Genomic DNA, 19,383 nt, shown 5'->3' on the forward strand with positions numbered 1-19,383 from the left:
TGGTACTTCAACTCCCAGAATTCCTTAGCCAGCTTTGCTTTGCTGAGGAACCAACCGGCTTTGCTGACTGAAGAATTCTGGGAGTTGAAGTCCACAAGTCTTAAAGTTGCTAAGACCATACAGTATTGCGGAACGGCTGAGGAGGAGACACAAGGCGGAAGGACGCGGGCGGAGAGGATGCGGCATTGCAGGAGAACCGGAAGCTGTCGCAGCGCCGGGGTCGGGGGCGTGATGCTTGGCGCGTCTGCTCTGAGGCGCCGGAGGGAATTCCCGCTTGCTTCCAGCTTTTAATGCCTTTCGACGGCGGAGGAGATAAACCCTCTTTTCTCCTCGAGCCGCTTCCACCTGATCTCGTTTCTCTGCCATAAAGGAAAAGCGAATATGCACGCTAGATCCTGGAAGTTACGAAGTAAAAAAAAAATTAGATGTCCGTGTTGATAAACGCAACAATAACTATTGGTGGATTCGCGGCGGTGTGTCTATTTTATCATTCAGTCTGGCTGAAGAGCCCGGACTCTGTAACTTGTAGATATATTTTGTTGTAAATTAGGGTGGCTTTTCCATAGACAAAACCTTCAAGGATCTGAAGGACTATTCATGTAAACGGAAGATAGAAGAAGAAATATGACAAGGTGAGTTAAGATTGTTAAGTTTTGATAACTGGAAAGCTAAAGCCAACATATAATTTGAGAAACAGAAAGGCTAGGATTGGCATTGAGCCTAGGATTGAGTGCACGAGCCAAAAAGAGGGCCGTTAAAATATTTACTGACTCCTCGCATCCTGGACATAAATTGTTTCAACTCCTGCCCTCAAAACGTTGCTATAGAGCAGTGTTTCCCAACCTTGGCAACTTGAAGATATTTGGACTTCAACTCCCAGAATTCCTCAGCCAGCAAATGCTGGCTGGGGAATTCTGGGAGTAGAAGTCCAGATATCTTCAAGTTGCCAAGGTTGGGAAACACTGCTATAGAGCAATGCACACCAACAGGGCCACCATCAGGAATTTTGGGGCCCCATACAGCCTAAGTGTCGCCCCCCCCCCCGGCCATTTTAAAACTACTGCCCCCCAAATCCCGTGCCATGCCCACCATGGCCACACACCCTGGACAAGCCCTCCCCCGGCCCTCTGAGGTCAAACACAGCCCTGATGTGGCCCTCAATGAAACTGAGTTTGACACCCCTGGCCTAGAGGCTAAATCCTATGAACAAGGGCTTAGCGAATGAGTATGTTTAGCTCAATAAATAGAAAACTGAGGGGGAATATAATAGTAGTTTCCCAATCCTTAAAGGGCTGCCACAGAGCAGATGGCATCTATTTATTCTCCATGCCACCTGTACAAGAAGCAATGGGCGGAACCTCACCAAGAAGAAATGCAATCTGGATATAAGGAAAAACTTGGGACTGGGCGGCAAATAAATAAATAAGTCAGTCAGTCAATCAATCAATCCCTTCTTTTTTATTAAAAGAAATTAATAGAAACATAGAAGATTGATGGCAGAAAAAGACCTCATGGTCCATCTAGTCTGCCCTTATACTATTTCCTGTATTTTATCTTAGGATGGATATATGTTTATCCCAGGTATGTTTAAATTCAGTTACTGTGAATTTACCAACCACGTCTGCTGGAAGTTTGTTCCAAGCATCTACTACTATTTCAGTGAAATAATGTTTTCTCAGGTTGCTTTTGATCTTTCCCCCAACTAACTTCAGATTGTGTCCCCTTGTCCTTGTGTTCACTTTCCTATTAAAAACACTTCTCTCCTGGACCTTATTTAACCCTTTAACATATTTAAATGTTTCGATCATGTCCCCCCTTTTCCTTCTGTCCTCCAGACTATACAGATTGAGTTCATGAAGTCTTTCCTGATACATTTTATGCTTAAGACCTTCCACCATTCTTGTAGCCCGTCTTTGGACCTGTTCAATTTTGTCAATAATAATTAAAAAAACCCAAAATCCGTTACTATTAAAACTAAAACAACCAGCAAAACTATTAATAAAAACAGGTGAGGGCTGGGTTTTTTTCTCTGTTATTATTTAAGTGCTTTTACCATATGCTTTAAATCAAGAACCACTTCTCTCTCTGTTTCTCTCTCTTTTCTGTCATTCTCTGCCTCAATCATTTTCTCATTTCTCTTTTTTTCTCCCCTTTTTTCTATCATTTCTCTCTCTTCCTTCCACTCTTCTCTCTCTCTCTTTCTTCCTCTCTCATCTCTTTCTTTCTTTCTTTCTCTTTCTCTCTCTTGCTTTCTTTCTCTTTCTCTCACTCTCTTCCTTCCTCTCTCATCTCTTTCTTTCTTTATCTTGCTTTCTTCCTCTCTCACTCTCTTCCTTCCTCTCTCATTTCTCTCTCTCTCTTTCTTCCCCTCTCTCTCTTTCTCTATCTTGCTTTCTTCCTCTCTCTGACTCTCTTCCTTCCTCTCTCATCTCTCTCTCTCTCTCTTTCTCTCTCTCTCTCTCTCTCTTTCTCTATCTTGCTTTCTTCCTCTCTCTATCTTCCTTCCTCTCTCATCTCTTACTTTCTTTCTCTCTCTCTTTCTCTATCTTGCTTTCTCCCTCTCTCTCCCTCTTCCTTCCTCTCTCATCTCTCTCTCTTTTCTTTCTCTCTCTTTCTCTATCTCTCCCCCTCTTTCTCTCTCTCTCTTTTTCTCACTTTCCCTCTCTTGTTTTCTTTCTCTCTCTCTCTTGCTTTCTCTCACACTCTTTCTCTCTCTCATTCTCTTTCTCTTGCTATCTCTTTCTCTCCCCCTATTTCTCTCTCTCTCTCTCTCTCTCTCACTTTCTCTCTATCTTGTTCTGTCATTGCTCTCACTCTCTCTCTCGTTCTCCGGAGGCTGGCGAAAGTAATTTTCAATTACAATCAACCTATCTCTCCTTCCTTCCTTTCCCCCCTCCCTCTTTTCCTTTCCTTCCTTCCCTTCCCCTTTCTCCTTCTTTCCCTTCTTCCTTCATTCCAACCAACCTATCTCTTCTTCCTGTTTCCTTCTCCTCCCTCTTCCCCTTCCTTCCCCTCCGTCTTTCCCTTCCTTCCCTCCCTATTTTTCCTTCCTTCCCTTCTGTGTCCTCCCGGCCCTCTCTTCCCCTCCCCTCCCTTTCCCCGACAAGGGCAGCCCGTAGAGTCACACCCATCCCGGGCCGAGTTACAAGAGCCGCAGCCGGGCGGGGAGCACCCCACTCGCTTCGTTCCCACGGCAGGACTCGGTCGGGAGCCCGCTGGTCAGGGCTCGGTCGCCGCCACCAGGAATCCAAGAAACCGGGGTCAGGGGACGGCGCCTGGAATGTCGGGTGCGTGGGCTGACGCGCGCTCTCTCCACCCCCCTGCTGCCAGCCCAACCCGGAAAATTCAAAGTAAGAAAAACCTTCGCTCTTACTTTGAATGCTCCGGGCAGGCTAGCAGGGAGATGGAGAGAGCGCGGTGGCCCCCGCTGTGAGAATGCCTGCAGGGAAGAGAGGCGGAGCGGACGGGCGGGCGAGGGCAGCAGCGAGTAGCCACGGGGGCGCGAGGGGGCTAGAGGCGCGGGGGGAGGGGGCGGCCGTGGCTTCGTGCGCGCCCTTGGAAAAGGGTGCGCGTGGGGGGCTTTTGGGGGACGCTGGCGCACGCGTGCGAAGCCTACAACTTGCGCTTGTGTTAAATTTTGTTTCTTTCCTAAGCAGCCTTCTGTGTAAAAAAATCCATTTGGGAACGACTCGTTCCCAAATGGATTTTTTTACACAGAAGGCTGCTTAGGAAAGAAACAAAATTTAACACAAACGCAAGTTGCAACCGTCACCCCGAAGGGGCTCCAACCTTCGCCGCACGCTTTACTCTGGGACTGGAGGACCGTGCTGCCAAAGGCTCCGTGGGGGCTTCGAGTCTTGCCTCGCGAGGGCCAGAGGACCCGCCTTTTTCGTTGGTGAGGCAGGCAGCCGGCAAGAGAGGGCCGGTACTGCGCATGTGCGACGGCGGGCAAAACCGGGCCCCCCTCATGGCCGGGCCCAGTACACCACTCCCAGTAGTACCACCCTATCGGCAGCCCTGCACACCAAGACACAAGAACAATCCCCCCTCCCCCGAATGTCATCACCCTGCTAAATAAATAATACCCTCACCACTGTCAAACTATTCATGAAGGCTGCATTACTATTAGTATTAATTTTTCTCATCATTCCTATTACCCATCTCCTCCCACTTATGACTGTATGACTGTAACTTGTTGCTTGTATCCTTATGATTTATATTAATATTGATTGTTTCCTGATTGCTTTTATATACACTGAGAGCATATGCACCAAAGACAAATTCCTTGTGTGTCCAATCACACTTGGCCAATAAAGAATTCTATTCTAATATGCATGATTAAATCCAAACTTTTTATTTTAGGAACTGCTGTACTAAGAAGTTTATGTAATCAATTTTTACAGCTTTTATCTAGAATTCAAATGGCCTAAAGTGCAATCCTGTGCCTATCTGTTCCAAAATAAGGTCTCCTGAATTTAGTTGGATTTATTTCCAGGTAAATATGTATAGCATTGTTGCCTGGATATAATTATATTTAAATTTGATTTTTTTTCTTCCATTGTTTTTATGGGTTGGCCAAATATTTGGGTCGTCCAGTAAACTTCCTGAAGTTTTTCTTTGATGCATGCGTTAAATATGTATGCATTTGGTTTTCAAGTAATCAGATCCTAGGAAATAGGTGAATGAGACCCTAATATAATTCGTTTATGTTGCTCTGCTGATCTCTTATGTTTCTTTATTATTAACATTTGGTTGAATTCCTAACTACTTTTCTTTCTGACTATTTGCCAGGCCTATGTAAATACAAAATGTCAGTGAATAACTTCTTTGGAAATAAGAAGAGAAACAGTTCCATATTATATGATGTTGACCAGACAAAAATTGCTTCACCTCTCCAGAGATCCATGTGCCATAATAATATTGGAAGTCATGGTGAAGGCTTCCCACCAAACAAGCGTTACAAAAGTATTGTTTCATCCAAACGTAAAGAAACGGAAGATCCATTTGGGGATAATGATGATTTTACAGTAGATGATTTAAAGGAGATAGACATTATTGCTTCCCAGGCATTGACACCAGATGTTTCTTCAGAAACAAATTTATTGAAAACGGAGCAAAATGCTCAGTTGTCCGTTTTTCCAAATAGCGTCAATCAGCTCAAAACACCCGATCAATGGAATATTACTCTAATGACTGAGACGAAACCATTTGGTATGTACACAATGAATGCAGAAATCAGTAAGAAGTGGATTGATATGAATCAAATATGTAGATTTATAGAAAGAAATTGCAACAAATTCACTTTTATCTTCTAGTAAATTAATTTAGTCATTTCTCTTTTCCTTCTCCCCTACATATCCATGTTGGGTAGTATAATAAAAAATAATGCTGTATGAAAGAGCAATGTTTTTATTGTACTGCATGAATAAATACAGGACTGACCTGTCACTTATCAATCTTCTGTTAGTAAAGTAGTTAAAAAAATCTTGTCCGGATAACAAGATAGTATGGAATTACACTTGCTATTAAAATTATCTTCTTGCTAGTAAAATTGTCATTTTCCTAGCAAGAAGATATAACCATGGCAAAACGTATAATTTCTGCTTTTGCCTATTTGTCTTCAGCTTAAAGGTTTTAAATAAAAAAACTAAATATTGATAAGGAGGCATAATTATAAAGGATGGGATGGGAATAGGAGGTTCTTGAGAAACAAACTGTTTTTAGGTCCCTGATTTTAACTCTCCTGAAAAAACATCTGAAATTGGGCCTAAAATAGCACTTTTGGGGATTTGGGAGAATTTTTTTTAAAGATTCAGCTTCAAAGTAGTTTGTAGGTTTTCCATTCCTTTTCCCACCCTTAAGAAACAAAAGTAAAAAATGGACTAAAAATTTATCTAGCCCTTTACTAAAATCACATTACTAGATTAATTTCTATCTACAGAAAATAACATACCAGTAGAAGAAATGAAACTTAAAGAAAGGTTTAAACTTGAAACACTTGAAGAACAATACAAGGAGGCCATGAAAAAGGTGAGATGAAATTCGTTCATGCTTTTTGGAATGTAACCAGGGATTAAGTTTTAGTCCTGAAGTTTTTAATGCAGCTTCTCTGTGTTCTTGACCATGTAATGTACAAGTTATTCAGAAGAAAGCTTTATAGTGTTAAGTGGCACTTACTCTTGAGCTACTTGTATATAGAATTGTAACCTAGACGTAGAAGAAACTGAAGCATGCATAATTTAAAAAAGATTGCATAGTTAGGAAAGGACAATTAGGTAAGAAAATTGTGGATGTGGATGTGTTTAAAAATATTCAAACATGTAAATTATGAGTAATTTAAAACGTATTGATTTAATGAACAGCAGAGAGCCCACATACTCATACAATGCAAATAATTTTGATGGTATGTACAACTGTATTGCTGGTTGGTTGTTGGTTTTTTTGCATTATTAGACAACACCCCCCCCCCCGCCAAAGAAAAAAGTTGGTGGAACTGTCAGTGGGTCTTATGGAGTGAATATTGCATCACAGACCTGGCCATGGTGGAGAGGAGAGGGTTGGTGCAGTGGCAGTGACAGGCAGTGGTGAACAGCTGCCCATTGGTGGTTGGATCGGCCTCCCGGAATACCACTGATCAGCTCTTCCAAGTGGTGGGGATCGGCTTTGCCACCAATCTCTTGGCAACAGGCAGCTGCAATCCCCGGCACCTGGAACAGATGATTGGTGATATTCCAGGAGGCCGATCCAACTGCCGATAGGTGGTGATGGCGAGCAGCATCAAATGAGGGTGATAGGTGGCGACGACCCCTGTCACCTGGAACAGCTGATTTGCAGTATTCTGGGAGGCCAGATTGATGGGGAGTGGCAATTACCGGGGAATGCTGGCAAAGGCTCCATCCAGCGTTCCCCGGCAGAGGCAGCAAATAGAGGAGGTAGCAATAGCCCCGTTTCTTTCAGCCAGCTCGCTGATTGATGAGACTATGAGAGGCCAGGACCTAGCTGAAACTCAGCTGACCAGTGGGTGCAACGAAGCAGAGCTGGGAGGCAGTTTTTTTGTTTTCTCATTTTCCTCTCCAAAAGCTAGATGTGTCTTATGGTCTTATGGAGCAAAAAATACGGCATATATCTGCGATGTAAAATAGATTTTTAAAATCCTTATTGATTTGTTTTGTCCAAAATAATAATAATTCAAATGGAAGTAAATTTATTAGGACAAATATTATTAATATAAGGAAGAAATTAAGACCAGATTTTATGCCTCAATAATTGGCAACATTTACCAACTTTCTGGGCTTGAAAATTAACTATGATTGGGTCTGGTTAATATTTGGATAGCAGAGCTCCAAGGAATTTCAGTGCTATTGTCTAGAGTTATAGCTTTATAATTGAAAAAAGCTGGTTGCCATCTATGAAATAAAGTAGCATAACTTTGATATGTTTGAAAAAAAAGGAGAAATTTTAGAACGAATAATCGTTAATGCTGTTATTTGACTAAACATTGATAATTAAAACTATTGTTTTTTTAATTTTATTCTTATGCCTAAAGAAGTCATAATTGCATTTCTTGAATTAATCTCAATCTTTTATAATTATTTGCAAATATGTATAGCCTTCATTGTCATTGTACATCATGTATATAATGAAATTGGTTGCATATCCAAATTTTATCTGAATTGATATGAAATATTGAAGCTATCTGGATAATATCTCTGTCAGAAAGTAATAATATATAATAATACATTAATCAGAGCTAATGTCTAAGTTACTATTGCAAGAAAAATTATTAAGTTTATAATTAAGTTATTTTTCTATTAGGATTTTGAATAAAAATTAACATTTCATTTGCAAATAATTTGTAAATTATTGTGAATTTGCAGTTGAAGGAAATGCAGGATGAAATACTTATTAAAAATGGAGAAATAAAAATTTTGCGGGATTCGATGCAGCAGATGGAATCTGCTGTGGAGGATCAGCGGAAATCATACCTATTACTAGAAAGAGAAAAGGCTCAGTATTTAAATGAAAAAGAAAAGGAATTCTCCAGAAAGGTACTATTCAACGAATGACCAATACAAACTGCATTAAAACTTCTGAGATCTAAGAAGTCCTTCGTTGAAACGTCTTTTTTCCTTTTAATCATAGATGCTTGTTGAAAATAATCAGCCAAAATAATCTCACCGGCCAATTTGCTGATGAGCAGTGGCATGCAAACTGTTTTTTTCCAATGTTGTAAAAGGAGAGATAAAAACCAATGTAGTGAATAAAAAACATTAGGTCAGAATTATTGTGATCCTGAATGGTGGCCTTTAGCCAGTCACCTTCACTCCTCCCTAAGAAGAAAGCAAGGGTAAACCACTTTTAAAATCTTGCCAAGAAATCCACAGACAGTTGCCAGGAGTCAAGAGTAACTCAAGAGCACATTGGGGAAAAAAGTTTGCAAGTGATGAACTGTTTGGTGTCTTGTTTCCATGCTGGCTGATATTTATTTATTTATTCATTCATTCATTTATTTATTCATTCAAAGCAACCCTTCAGTTGAAACCAGGGGAAGGAAATTATTCTGCTGAAGCACTAGGGCCTGGCATTGAATACCAGCCAAAGTGGAAGCCTTATCATATGTCTAGAAGGAATTTGGATCCAGCCTCTCATCCATTCCAAACTAGCTCCTTTCGGCTTTGCTGACGTTAATGTCATTCCAAAACCCTGCAAGAGGGATTTCAAAAGTCAGTTTTGCTTCTCTGATGTCAGCACTGTTGTTCAGTTTCAGACCCCCTAGAGGGAAATGCCATAAAGTCAACAGTGCTCTGGGAGACTTCCAGCAGTCACAGGAATGCAGGCTGATTATGTGTATTTGTTTGGGTTTGTTTTTTCATAGCTAAGTAATATATTCACACAACCTCCTTTTCCTTCACATACACACACACACACTTTAAAAGTTATGGGATTTTAATGGTAAGGAAAGATTTTTTAAAAGAACCTTCTACACGTGGAAATATAAAAAAATAAGCCAAATGTCTTATCATCCTTGTGAAGCTTTTGGTACATTTTATTTCAAGCATCCTTGTTCCTGTTGAAATTTTAAACAAGATAATTGTACAAGCACACTGCACGTTAGGTTGAAAATGAATAATTTCCACAATATTTTTAGCTAAATTGCTATAATAATTGCTTCTGTTGTCTCTCTTTTTTGTGCATGTGTGCGGAAAGCGCAAAATATTCATGCTTTTAAGAGACAAGATTTTTATTATGCTTGTAAATACTGTGTAGCATTTAACCTGGGAATACTAGCACTTTCTCAGAATGGCATAACATATTTTTTCACTGTTTTTATGAAAAAGCTGTTAGTATTGATTTTTGTGTAACTAGGGAGCAAAAGTATAAGTGAAAGCAAGGAAAGTTTTGCAGGTTTGTTTCGTAGTTGTATATTGTTTTTTGTGCTCATTGGAATTTGAAATGTCTAATTCTTTGCTCTTTTAGTTACAGTCATTGCAATCAGAACTACAGTTCAGAGATGCTGAAATGAATGAGCTCAGAACAAAGATTTTGAATTGTGAAAAGATTAAACCAGTGACTCCTGTTTCCTATACCAGGTACAAGATAAAATGGAATTTGTTTCAGGGAGTTTGGTTGCTGAAGAATTTCCTTACTTCCCATTTATAACTGAAAATAATGAATTGCAGAACAGTTCTTTTACAAACTATAAAGCAGACACTATAATTGAACACATAGAATAAATGTCTCAGAATTTATTTTTAGAATTTGCCCTGGTTGCTCTTATGTTTGGAGGATGTCCCAATATGAAGAGATTGCCTTTTATTTGCTCCAATGTGAATGCTAAAATTATTGTTCAGATTCTTTCATTGGGAAATATAATTCACTATAAATATTTAACTATATTTTTGGGAGAAAAGATCTTTTAAGTTTCAAAATGACATTCAGACTTTTTATTTTTTAGTCCTAAGAAAAGCCCCTCTAACCCTGTGAAAATTGAAAGACGCACGCATATTGAAAAAAAAAGTTACCCCACAGAAGAGTCTTTTGGGTCTCAGATAGTACCAATACCATCTTGCTCCAGGACCCAATCCCATGTCCAAGCTCCCCAGCAAAATAATGGTAGGTGGATATTTGGTGAATTTTTATTTGCTGGTGAGGGTGGAGCAGTAAATCTTAATTTATCACATCTCTGTGGGGGATTGTAAAAAGGTTGAGAAAGAAATTGGAGGGAGGAGGGAGGGAAGAAGGGGGGGGGAAGAGAGAGAGAACATAAACCACCAAGAGAAATGATCAAGTTAATAATTTATAAATAACAATTTAGCCTGAGGAAGAATCAAAGAATAACTTTTACAAATCATTCCAAGAGAATTCACCATGACTAACTGATGCAGTTGGGAAATTCCTCCTACATATAGGGAAATTCCAACATTCTGTATTTACCCAAGGCTGCCATTAGCAATATCTCACTGAAATCTATATAGTTCTTGCTCCTTTGTTCTTACTCATCTGTGTAGAGCTTGCTAGCCCTGTGTAGAGCTTGGTAGCCCTAACGCAGGAAACAAAATTTCCTGCATTAGTTAATTGTGCAATGATGTCATTATACAGTTATATAATTTGTGTAACAACACCATTGTGGATTATATTGTAGCAATGGAAAAGGCCATTGTATTTGAAAGAATTTAGTGCCATATTTTGATTTATCTTGCAGATTAAGAACATTCTAAAAGTTTAGAGTCCATTCTAAGTGAACTTGCTTGTTCTTCATTCTTGCTTGCTGAATAATGATAATAATAATAATAATAATACTAATAATAATAATAATAATAATAATAGTAATAGTAATGGAAAAGGACGAGGGAAATCTTTATACAGCTGCAAAGCTTTCCTCATCTGGAAAGTTTACAAACATTCCCATCCTTGAGTTATGCACACACCCACACATACTGAGTCAAATTTACGTCTTGCTCTTCTCATGACCATGAAAGTGGGGTCACAGAACCTTGGAGCTAGATTTTAATTCAAAAAATCCATTAAAACTCTCTTGAGTCTCTGCACAGATTTGAGTGCTCAGCATGGGCACCCAGGGTTGGGGATAACTCTGCTGCTTGACATGGGCAATTGAAGGGAGAATATTTTGTTCGGTAGATTGCCTACTACAGTTAAAGAATAAAGCTTGAAATCTCCTTACTGGTGTATTTATTGTCTCTGGGTCCTCAAAGAATCAATTCTCTAGCACCTGGCCACTGCTGGACCTTTGGCAAAACAGATGTACCCTCTGATTTAATGGACAGTTAGGAATAGCAGATATTCTTTCCCTAGTTGATCCATGAAATCAGTATTTTACTGTATATAACTGTGCCCTATTTAGGAAAATAGCATTTTTTCTGGACTTCAGTGAATAGAGTCAAGCTTAGTCTGTAAAGGCATTAAGGGAAGTTGTGAAGCAGATACTGGTCTTTCTCTAAAAAGATCTCTGATGATAGCTTCTAGAATTCCTTTATTGCCTGAAGTGAATATACAACTGAATTCACTTAACTGCGGTCATTATATGGTTCTGAAATGTAGTGGTAGCAGTGTTTTGACCTGTTTATTTTCTGAAGATGAAAATGCATTTCAAGCCTGTATCAGTTGTCAATCCCAAAAGCTGATTGCAAGGCATTGCATTGGGCAACATAGAATAGGCTAAAAACAGATACTATTTTGTTTATTGGATTTTTCTATCCAGACAGCAGAAAAACTGTCCTTAAAACTGAGCCCGTGAAGCAAGAAACAAGTTCCAGCTGTCCTCAGAGACCAGGTAAATTCAACTAAAAGATCTTGTGATTATTTATTTATTAGAATTGGAAACCTGTATGAATGAAAATCATGGGCTGTTTTAATATTAATTTCAACTATATGGGGTAGGGAGGAGAGGGTGTTTGGTCAAATATATTAAAAACAGTTGGGGTGGATCTGAAAATCTGATTTTATGTTCTGTCATGGAAATAGACTATTTGCAAAGTCATTGGAAATGGAGGCCTATAAAAATACTTTCATATTCTTGATGATGAATGCCTTCTTTCCTAGAATGATTCTGCTTGCCACCTTGAGTTATAAATTAAAGTGTATATAAAAAATAAGAAAAATCAAATCACTTTAACTTTACATGTTCACAGTTTTAGATTAATATGGGCATTAGCTGTTCTGATTATATTAACATATTTTTGTTGATGTATATTTTGAACTAAGTTATTCAAGGTTTTCCTAGTTACCATATATGTAGGTTTTAGGAATAAAGATTTTGGCATAATCATCCATTAGGGTTGGTTAATAAATATCTGGCTGACTAATCCCTAATCAATTTTCTGAAGGATGAAATTAGAAATGGTAAAACTAGAAATGGGGAAAAAAGTTTTTTGTTTTGTTAATAACTTTAAAATTTCAGTTAGAACAAAATGACTCTGATTAGATTCAGTATTGCTGCTATAATTGCAGCATTTCCCCCAAAATGGTTATTAAACTTAAGTAATCTTTTTTCCCCTCAATATAATACTCTTGCTTACAATCTGTAAGGCAGAGGGCTTCAAATTTGGCAACTTTAAGTCTTGTGGACTTCAACTCCCAGAATTCTCCAGCCAGAATAGCTGGTTGGAGAATTTTGGGAGTTAAAGTCCACAAGTCTTAAAAGTTGCCAAGTTTGTGGACCCCTGCGTAAGGTAAGGGTAAGTCTAGGATTATTTACTCCTCACCTTGTAAACATTTCACCTAACTTCCAGAAAATAGGTTTGGACAGTATCTGAGCCTGCTTTTTTTTCATAAGCACTGCATTCTCTTCTGCATGCAAGCTAAATGTATTTATTTTCACACGCGCACCAAACCATATGCCACCATTTTAAATTATATGGTATTTTTCACTCATAAGGGATAGTGAGTGTTCTTCTTGGGCCTTCTCGGATCAGAACAAAGAAGTACCCACTTGCAGAAAATTCAAACCAAAAACAAAACTATATTTAAGGATGATTTGTACAAAACAATGTCGGGATTTCAGTTTATGTTGGCAGCGTTCCCGGTCAAATTGGGTAATAGATAACGAATGGCTGCAGCCAGGTGCCAAATCCAATTTGGACATTCTTCAGTGCTCTAATGTCTTTTTAAGCACACACTCACGAATCTTCAGGTTTTCCTCAGACAGTTGCATCTTTGCACGAGAATTTAAAGGAATAATAGCAGTTTGCCAGCAAAACATTTCTGGAACCCCAGATCTAGGACCTACACCATTACAAATGCTGAATCTCCACGCCTCTTTACCAATAAATTCTCACTTATATACTGTCTGAGTATGGTCAACTGTTTCCTAGAGATATTTGTTCCATAGACTCATCTTATCTAGACCTTTTCCCATAAAGATATTCCTGTCTGCTTCGTGATGTTCTGACCCTGACATCTAATAGGGTCTCCCGGTTCCCAATGTCCCCCTCCTCTGAGTCAGACATTACCATAATTGGGGTTTCTACAGTCTCTGGTGGTTCCCCTGGTTTTTCAGGTTCCAATTCTCCCTCACTCTCACTCTCTGACTCAGCTATCAAGAACACTGGCCTAGGGTACTAAGATGGACCCGATTCATCCTCCTCAGAATCTGTGACTGACTGGGCTGGTAATGGACCACCCACAGCAGTGAGCATCACTGTAAAATGTACCAAGTAAGCAAATACAAAAGAAGAAAAGACATTAACATTACATAGTAGGGAAGAAGGCAATATTTTGCTATAAGAATTTATATAAAGCTGTTAAATATGTAATGATTATGTTCACTTATTACTCGAAGTCAGGATTTTAATCAGGATTTCTTTAATGAGATGTAGCAGCAATGGTTTTGCGTTATTTAAGGTAACAATGCACCTAGCTAAAATTAAGCAAAGAATAATTGTTTCAGCTGTTTAACACACTATAGCACACACTTCAGTGTATGTGCCTTCAGCCTTGGTTTTCTCTATTTTAGGTTCCCTTTTATTAAATGCCCTGATGAAGCAGCCGCTTGTTCCAGGATCATCGTTAGGAATCTGCAACCTTCTAAGTAGTAACGCTGAAGCTTGGTCTGGATCTGCTATGCAGTCTGCTTCATTCAGTGTGTAAGTTTGACATTTTCACCTTTTCTGAAACAGGAAGAAATCAGATTGCCGAAAAAGATGGGGGGATATTTTGGGACAGCGTTTTATCAGATGAAGACAGTTGTTTTTAGATATAACTTGATTGGGTGAATCTAGGAAGAAAGCCTGATCTTGGTCTACTGAGAATATTAAACTTTTTTTCCCCTTCGGTGGAATTTTATTCCAGTATAGAAGTCAAGTACAGAAGTTGAGGGATTTAATTACTCAAAGTAAGGGATTTTGGGGTTTTTTGGAAAAATATCCATTCATTTAACAGATTAAATTAGGTCATCTAGACAACCTCCCTGCCCAAGCAGGAGACCCTACATCTGCTTTTACCCAGGATCAAACTCACAACCTCCTGATTGTGAGGCAAGAGCTCCACCTCTAGGCTACATTTTTTACCTCTCTTTGATTAAAGTGTGCCACTAGTGGCATAACATTTAATGTATTTTATATCTTTGCCCTATTGATGCTAACCATAGCATATTTACCAGACCTCCTGGTCCAGGTGAATTATAAGAAATCCTAATCCTTTCTAGTTAATGCTAATGGAAGATACAATTGTATCCTTAACATATTTTACAATTAAAGACACATATTCTCTTTCTCTCTACATTCTTCTTCTGCCATATCCGTCATTGGGCATTGGTAATTCCCTCTAAATAAGCAGCGACAACCATAATGCTTATGTGGAGACTAATTTACAGCCATTTCTCTATGGCAGTGGTACAGTGGTTAAGAATTCTGCAGGCTACTTCTACTGATTGCCGGCTGCCTTTAGTTTGGCAGATCGCATCTCACCAGGCTCAAAGTTGACTCAGCCTTCCATCCTTCTGAGGTGGGTAAAATGAGGAGCCAGATTGTTGGGGGCAATATGCTGACTCTGTGAACCACTGTGATACACTGTGTACAGTGATACCTTGTCTTACAAACTTAATTGGTTCTGGGATGAGGTTCTTAAGGTGAAAAGTTTGTAAGACGAAACAATGTTTCCCATAGGAATCAATGGAAAAGCGATTAATGCGTGCAAGCCCAAATTCAACCCTTTTGCAAGCCGAAGCGCCCATTTTTCCGCTGCTGGGATTCCCCTGAGGTTCCTCTCCATGGAAAATCCCACCTCCGGACTTATGTGTTTTTGCGATGCTACAGGGGAATCCCAGCATCACAAAAACGAGTGCTTCGCTGGCAACGGAAGTCCGGAGGTGGGGTTTCCCATGGAGGGGAGCCTCAGGGAAATCCCAGCAGCGCAAAAACGGGTGCTTCGCTGGCAATGGGAGTCTGGAGGCGGGGCATCCCAGCGGCGGCGGTGGGTTTGTAAGGTGAAAATAGTTTGTAAGAAGAGGCAAAAAAATCTTAAACCCCGGGTTTGTATCTCGAAAAGTTTGTATGATGAGGCGTTTGTAAGATGAGGTATCACTGTACTGGAAAGTATTATGAAGTAGTATATAAGTCTTAAGTGCTATTGCTGTTAAAGTAAGACAAATTTTCCTTATTCACAATTTCCTTTGCAAAAAGTGGCAATAATGTCCTTGATCCCATTTGCCTGGGGTATAATATGTGTTCTAGTTTCAGAAAATGCACAGAACATCACAAACAGTACTTATTCTCTCCCCCCCCCCCTTGTTTTCTTAGGGAATCTACACAAAAAATCAGTAACAAGATTGCAAGCCTTCAGGAAGGCGAGACTTCATTGAGTACTACTCAAAAACTTGCCTTAACTGGATTGAATTTGATTGCTGTAGATGGTGGCTCACTGGAAGGACTACAAAACAGGAGAGATGTGCCCCACCTTAAATGCTTCAAAATTCCTGGAGCAGTACATCTTCTCCCCCTCCTGGAACTTCACATTGGTGCATATAACCAAGCCCTCCTGTCAGTGACGAAGACTGGAAACCTTTCTTCTGGAAACCAATCTACTGGCTCCTCCATGACATCTTCAAGTGCAGCTTCAAGCATAGAGGAAGCTTTATCCACTTTTGAAGAGTATGCACTCTTGTCACTGGGCATCCTTTACTATTTGGTGTTTTATAGCTGGGAAGTTATTAATACACTTCTGTCGCGTGATAGAAAAGCAGATTGTAATCCAGGAATTATGGACGTCTCTGAAAAGAATGAGACTGTGGCTTGCAGTAAACAGAAGACAACTAATCTTAAGGAAACCCTCCCAGAATTAGAGATTTCCAACTTGGACAAATCCCAACATCCTTTGTTTAAAAAGCTACTGCAACTCTTAACCTTGTGTGTAACATCAGCAGGATGCCAGAGGTGCCATATCGCAAATCAGTGCCTAAAAGTTTTGGTGAAATTAGCTGAAAAATCAACAGTTGATTTATTAATAAGGTAAAAGTAGAGCTTGAATTTAACCCCACTTTTATTTTTAAATAATTTTGTTTCATGGCATTCTCACATGACGTAGCTCATTTGATTAAAAACATGCAGGTTGATTGTTTTATTGTGGGTTTTAAAACAGCCTCTCCCAATCTGGACATCCTCCAGATGTGTGGCTTCAGACTCTACAAATTGGCAGCCAGTGCTATCCATTTCTGAGAACTTGGGGAATCAAAGCCATCACATCTGGAGACTGTTCCGTATCTCCTAAGCATTATTGCGAAATATTTGGAGCAAAGTTATGCTGACAGCACATCCAGGCTGAAGCACCTTGTGCAAGCCCAGGGAACAAAATATGCTGATTTGACAACAGGTATGGTGTGTGACCTATATCTCCTTATGGAGCATCTTTGGATCTGAAGTGCTTCATTTCTGTTCTTTTCTCTGCATGGTTAATTTTGATTGCTCAGTAGGAACCCACTGCTGGAAAAACCATATACTAAATTGTATTTTCTTCTGTTTTTCTATAAAGTTTTCAGTGCTTGTTTGATAACCAGTCACAGATCCTGCTTCGCTGCATATCTTCAGAAACTCCCTTGCTTGCTGTCCTTCTTACTGTTAGGATGTTAAGTTTGCTTACTGAGCACCACGAGCTGGCTTCTCGGTTCTGTTCACATTCAGGTAAGAAAGAGAACATCTTAGCTATCCTTCTGTGTTAATAAAACACTGTATTCAGAAAGTCCAGCTGCCTCTTGAAAACAACCATTGAAAACAACAGCCTTTGGAACAACCATGACCTGGATGACTGAGAATCTCCATAGACATTGACTGAATTCATAAGGCAAACAAGAGCATTTTAAAATATGATGCATTTTAAAGTATGAGTGTTTGTTTGCTTAAGGATTTCTGTATTTCCCTATTTATTGTAAAATCTTTTGACACTTATCAAAAATTTGGGTTTCTGTGACTGTGCATGTATCATTCTGTGAAATAAAGTAGCTTTAGAAATGGTTCTGAAATCACATTAGCTTGATCAGAATTTCTGTTCACTTTCCAACCGTCTAGGTAAATGGCTAAAATCAGTTTGCAAGAAGAGAATATATGTTTTGTCACCAGGTTTTATGTTTTATTTTCCTAAACTTGTAAAAATTGAACAATTTTGAATGAACATAGTGCAATTGAAGACACTTCTTGCTAAAATAACATCTTGTTCCGTCAACTGGAATATTTTATTATATTCTTGGACATTTAGGCATCCAAACAAATTATCTTTCTTTCAGTCCCTCTGGGAGAAAAACTGAAATAATAATAATAATAATAATAATAATAATAATAATAATAATAATAATAATATATTAGATTTGTATGCCGCCCCTCTCCGAGGACTTGGAGTGGCTAAAAGTGCTGAAATGGTCATGTACCCATCACAGGACAGCCAAGAGAGTTATCATTTCTGTACAGATTGTTTATTGTGCATGACCACTGGGGCTACCCAGCTCCTTGCCCATAATATTATTTTTGAACAAATGACGCATTCAAATGGAGTGAGGAAGATGAGGGGACAGATACAGTCAGCTGGATGAAATTAGGAGAATCATGGCTGAAATGCTTATTTCAAAAGTGTTCTATGTTAGAAGTAGGCAACCTAACCCTCAGACATTACTGCTAGGATAAGCATTAAGGAAATTGTTTCCAAATACTAGGCGGGCACTCTTTTGATAGTATTAATTTAACATTTTCCTCTCCTAAGGGAAACAGCTGTCCTGCCCTAGTATCCACTTTGAAATGAATTTAAACCATAGTATTTATTTTTTGTCATGTAGAAAATGAGCACATTGCATTCAAAAAGCATCACAGTTTTTAAGACATTGCAGCCACATGAATAATAATGTTGACATGTTATACTTAATTCTTTTCACAGAAACCTGCCTACTTTTGGCATTATATATGTACATCACATCACGTCCCGATAAATTAGCATCTGAAGGACTTTGGCTGCAGTTGGAGCAAGAGGTAAAAGTGTATTGCATGTTTCAAGATAAAAACATGACTGTTCTTTGAACAGGAGAGATTAAATGCAGGATTTGAGCTTTTGAATAATCTTATTATAAAAATACAATTTTTATCTTTATCCTGCCTTCCAACTGAAAACCATACATTTGTATCAGTTTCTAAGCTGTCTGAGGTATGGTTCAGCTTTTGGGGGTGGGAGGGAGTTAAAGGACTGCATATGATGCAGCCCTGACTTTTTTTTTCTGAACATAGCTGGAACCAAGTTTATGTAACAGAGAAATGTACTGTATTTTCTCCAATGCACTTGCAAGGAGAGTCCAATGTGGGTAATTCTCAAGTCTCATTGGAAGGGACTGAGTTTAATTTAAATATAGACAGGCACCGCCCCCTTAGCCCCAGTCTAAAAAACTCAGTCACAGTAAAGGGATTCTGAGTTTTTCTCTCTTACAATTTGTAATTGTTTATTTACTGTTTTGAATTAAATTAAGAGTAATGTTATTAATCAAATCTTCTCTCCTTTTCTTTCAACCCTAAAAGAGGGTTGGACTGTTGGTGAATCTTGTTCACCAAATACAGCCACTTTTGGCTCCTGAAGCCCCACCGCCTTGTCCTGTTTTTGCAAAAAAATTGACCTTTTTCCCCACAAACATGGGATGCGCAGAGGATTAGGGAGGCCTGCAGCATGCTCCTGGGAGCTGGAGGAAGACAAAAATACCCCCATGAAAAAACGGGAGAAAAATGGGCTGTTTTTCGCAAAAACTGAGACATTTTTGCTTTCTCCCAACCTCCAGGAGCTCTCTGCAGACCTCCCAAATTCTCTGCCTGCCGCAGTTTTGCAAAAAAATGGGTGAAAAATGAACAGGGTTTTTTTCAAAACCGGGGTGCTTTTGCTTTCCCTTAGCCCCCAGGAGCACTCTAC

General features: G+C 39.3%; 1 protein-coding gene across 3 annotated transcripts in view; it reads left to right on the plus strand.

Annotated features, from left to right (window-relative positions):
• Nucleotides 1–143: 143 nt before the first annotated feature.
• ATRIP (ATR interacting protein) overlaps nucleotides 144–19,383 on the plus strand; it is a 42,712-nt gene continuing 23,472 nt past the window's right edge. For 2 of the 3 annotated variants that reach the window (XM_070738615.1, XM_070738613.1), the window contains exons 1-11: nucleotides 144–632; nucleotides 4,792–5,211; nucleotides 5,942–6,030; nucleotides 7,878–8,048; nucleotides 9,478–9,590; nucleotides 9,956–10,113; nucleotides 11,720–11,791; nucleotides 13,973–14,102; nucleotides 15,756–16,463; nucleotides 16,984–17,132; nucleotides 18,373–18,464. In XM_070738615.1, the coding sequence (XP_070594716.1) occupies nucleotides 4,809–5,211; nucleotides 5,942–6,030; nucleotides 7,878–8,048; nucleotides 9,478–9,590; nucleotides 9,956–10,113; nucleotides 11,720–11,791; nucleotides 13,973–14,102; nucleotides 15,756–16,463; nucleotides 16,984–17,132; nucleotides 18,373–18,464 (2,085 nt within the window). In that variant the 5' untranslated portion in view covers nucleotides 144–632; nucleotides 4,792–4,808. Of the gene's footprint in view, nucleotides 633–4,403; nucleotides 4,496–4,791; nucleotides 5,212–5,941; nucleotides 6,031–7,877; nucleotides 8,049–9,477; nucleotides 9,591–9,955; nucleotides 10,114–11,719; nucleotides 11,792–13,972; nucleotides 14,103–15,755; nucleotides 16,464–16,983; nucleotides 17,133–18,372; nucleotides 18,465–19,383 lie in introns of all 3 variants that reach the window. The other variant, XM_070738614.1, reaches the window with a different exon arrangement.

This window comes from Erythrolamprus reginae, chromosome 2 (genome assembly GCF_031021105.1).
Source record: "Erythrolamprus reginae isolate rEryReg1 chromosome 2, rEryReg1.hap1, whole genome shotgun sequence".
Classification (NCBI taxonomy): Eukaryota; Metazoa; Chordata; class Lepidosauria; order Squamata; family Dipsadidae; genus Erythrolamprus; species Erythrolamprus reginae.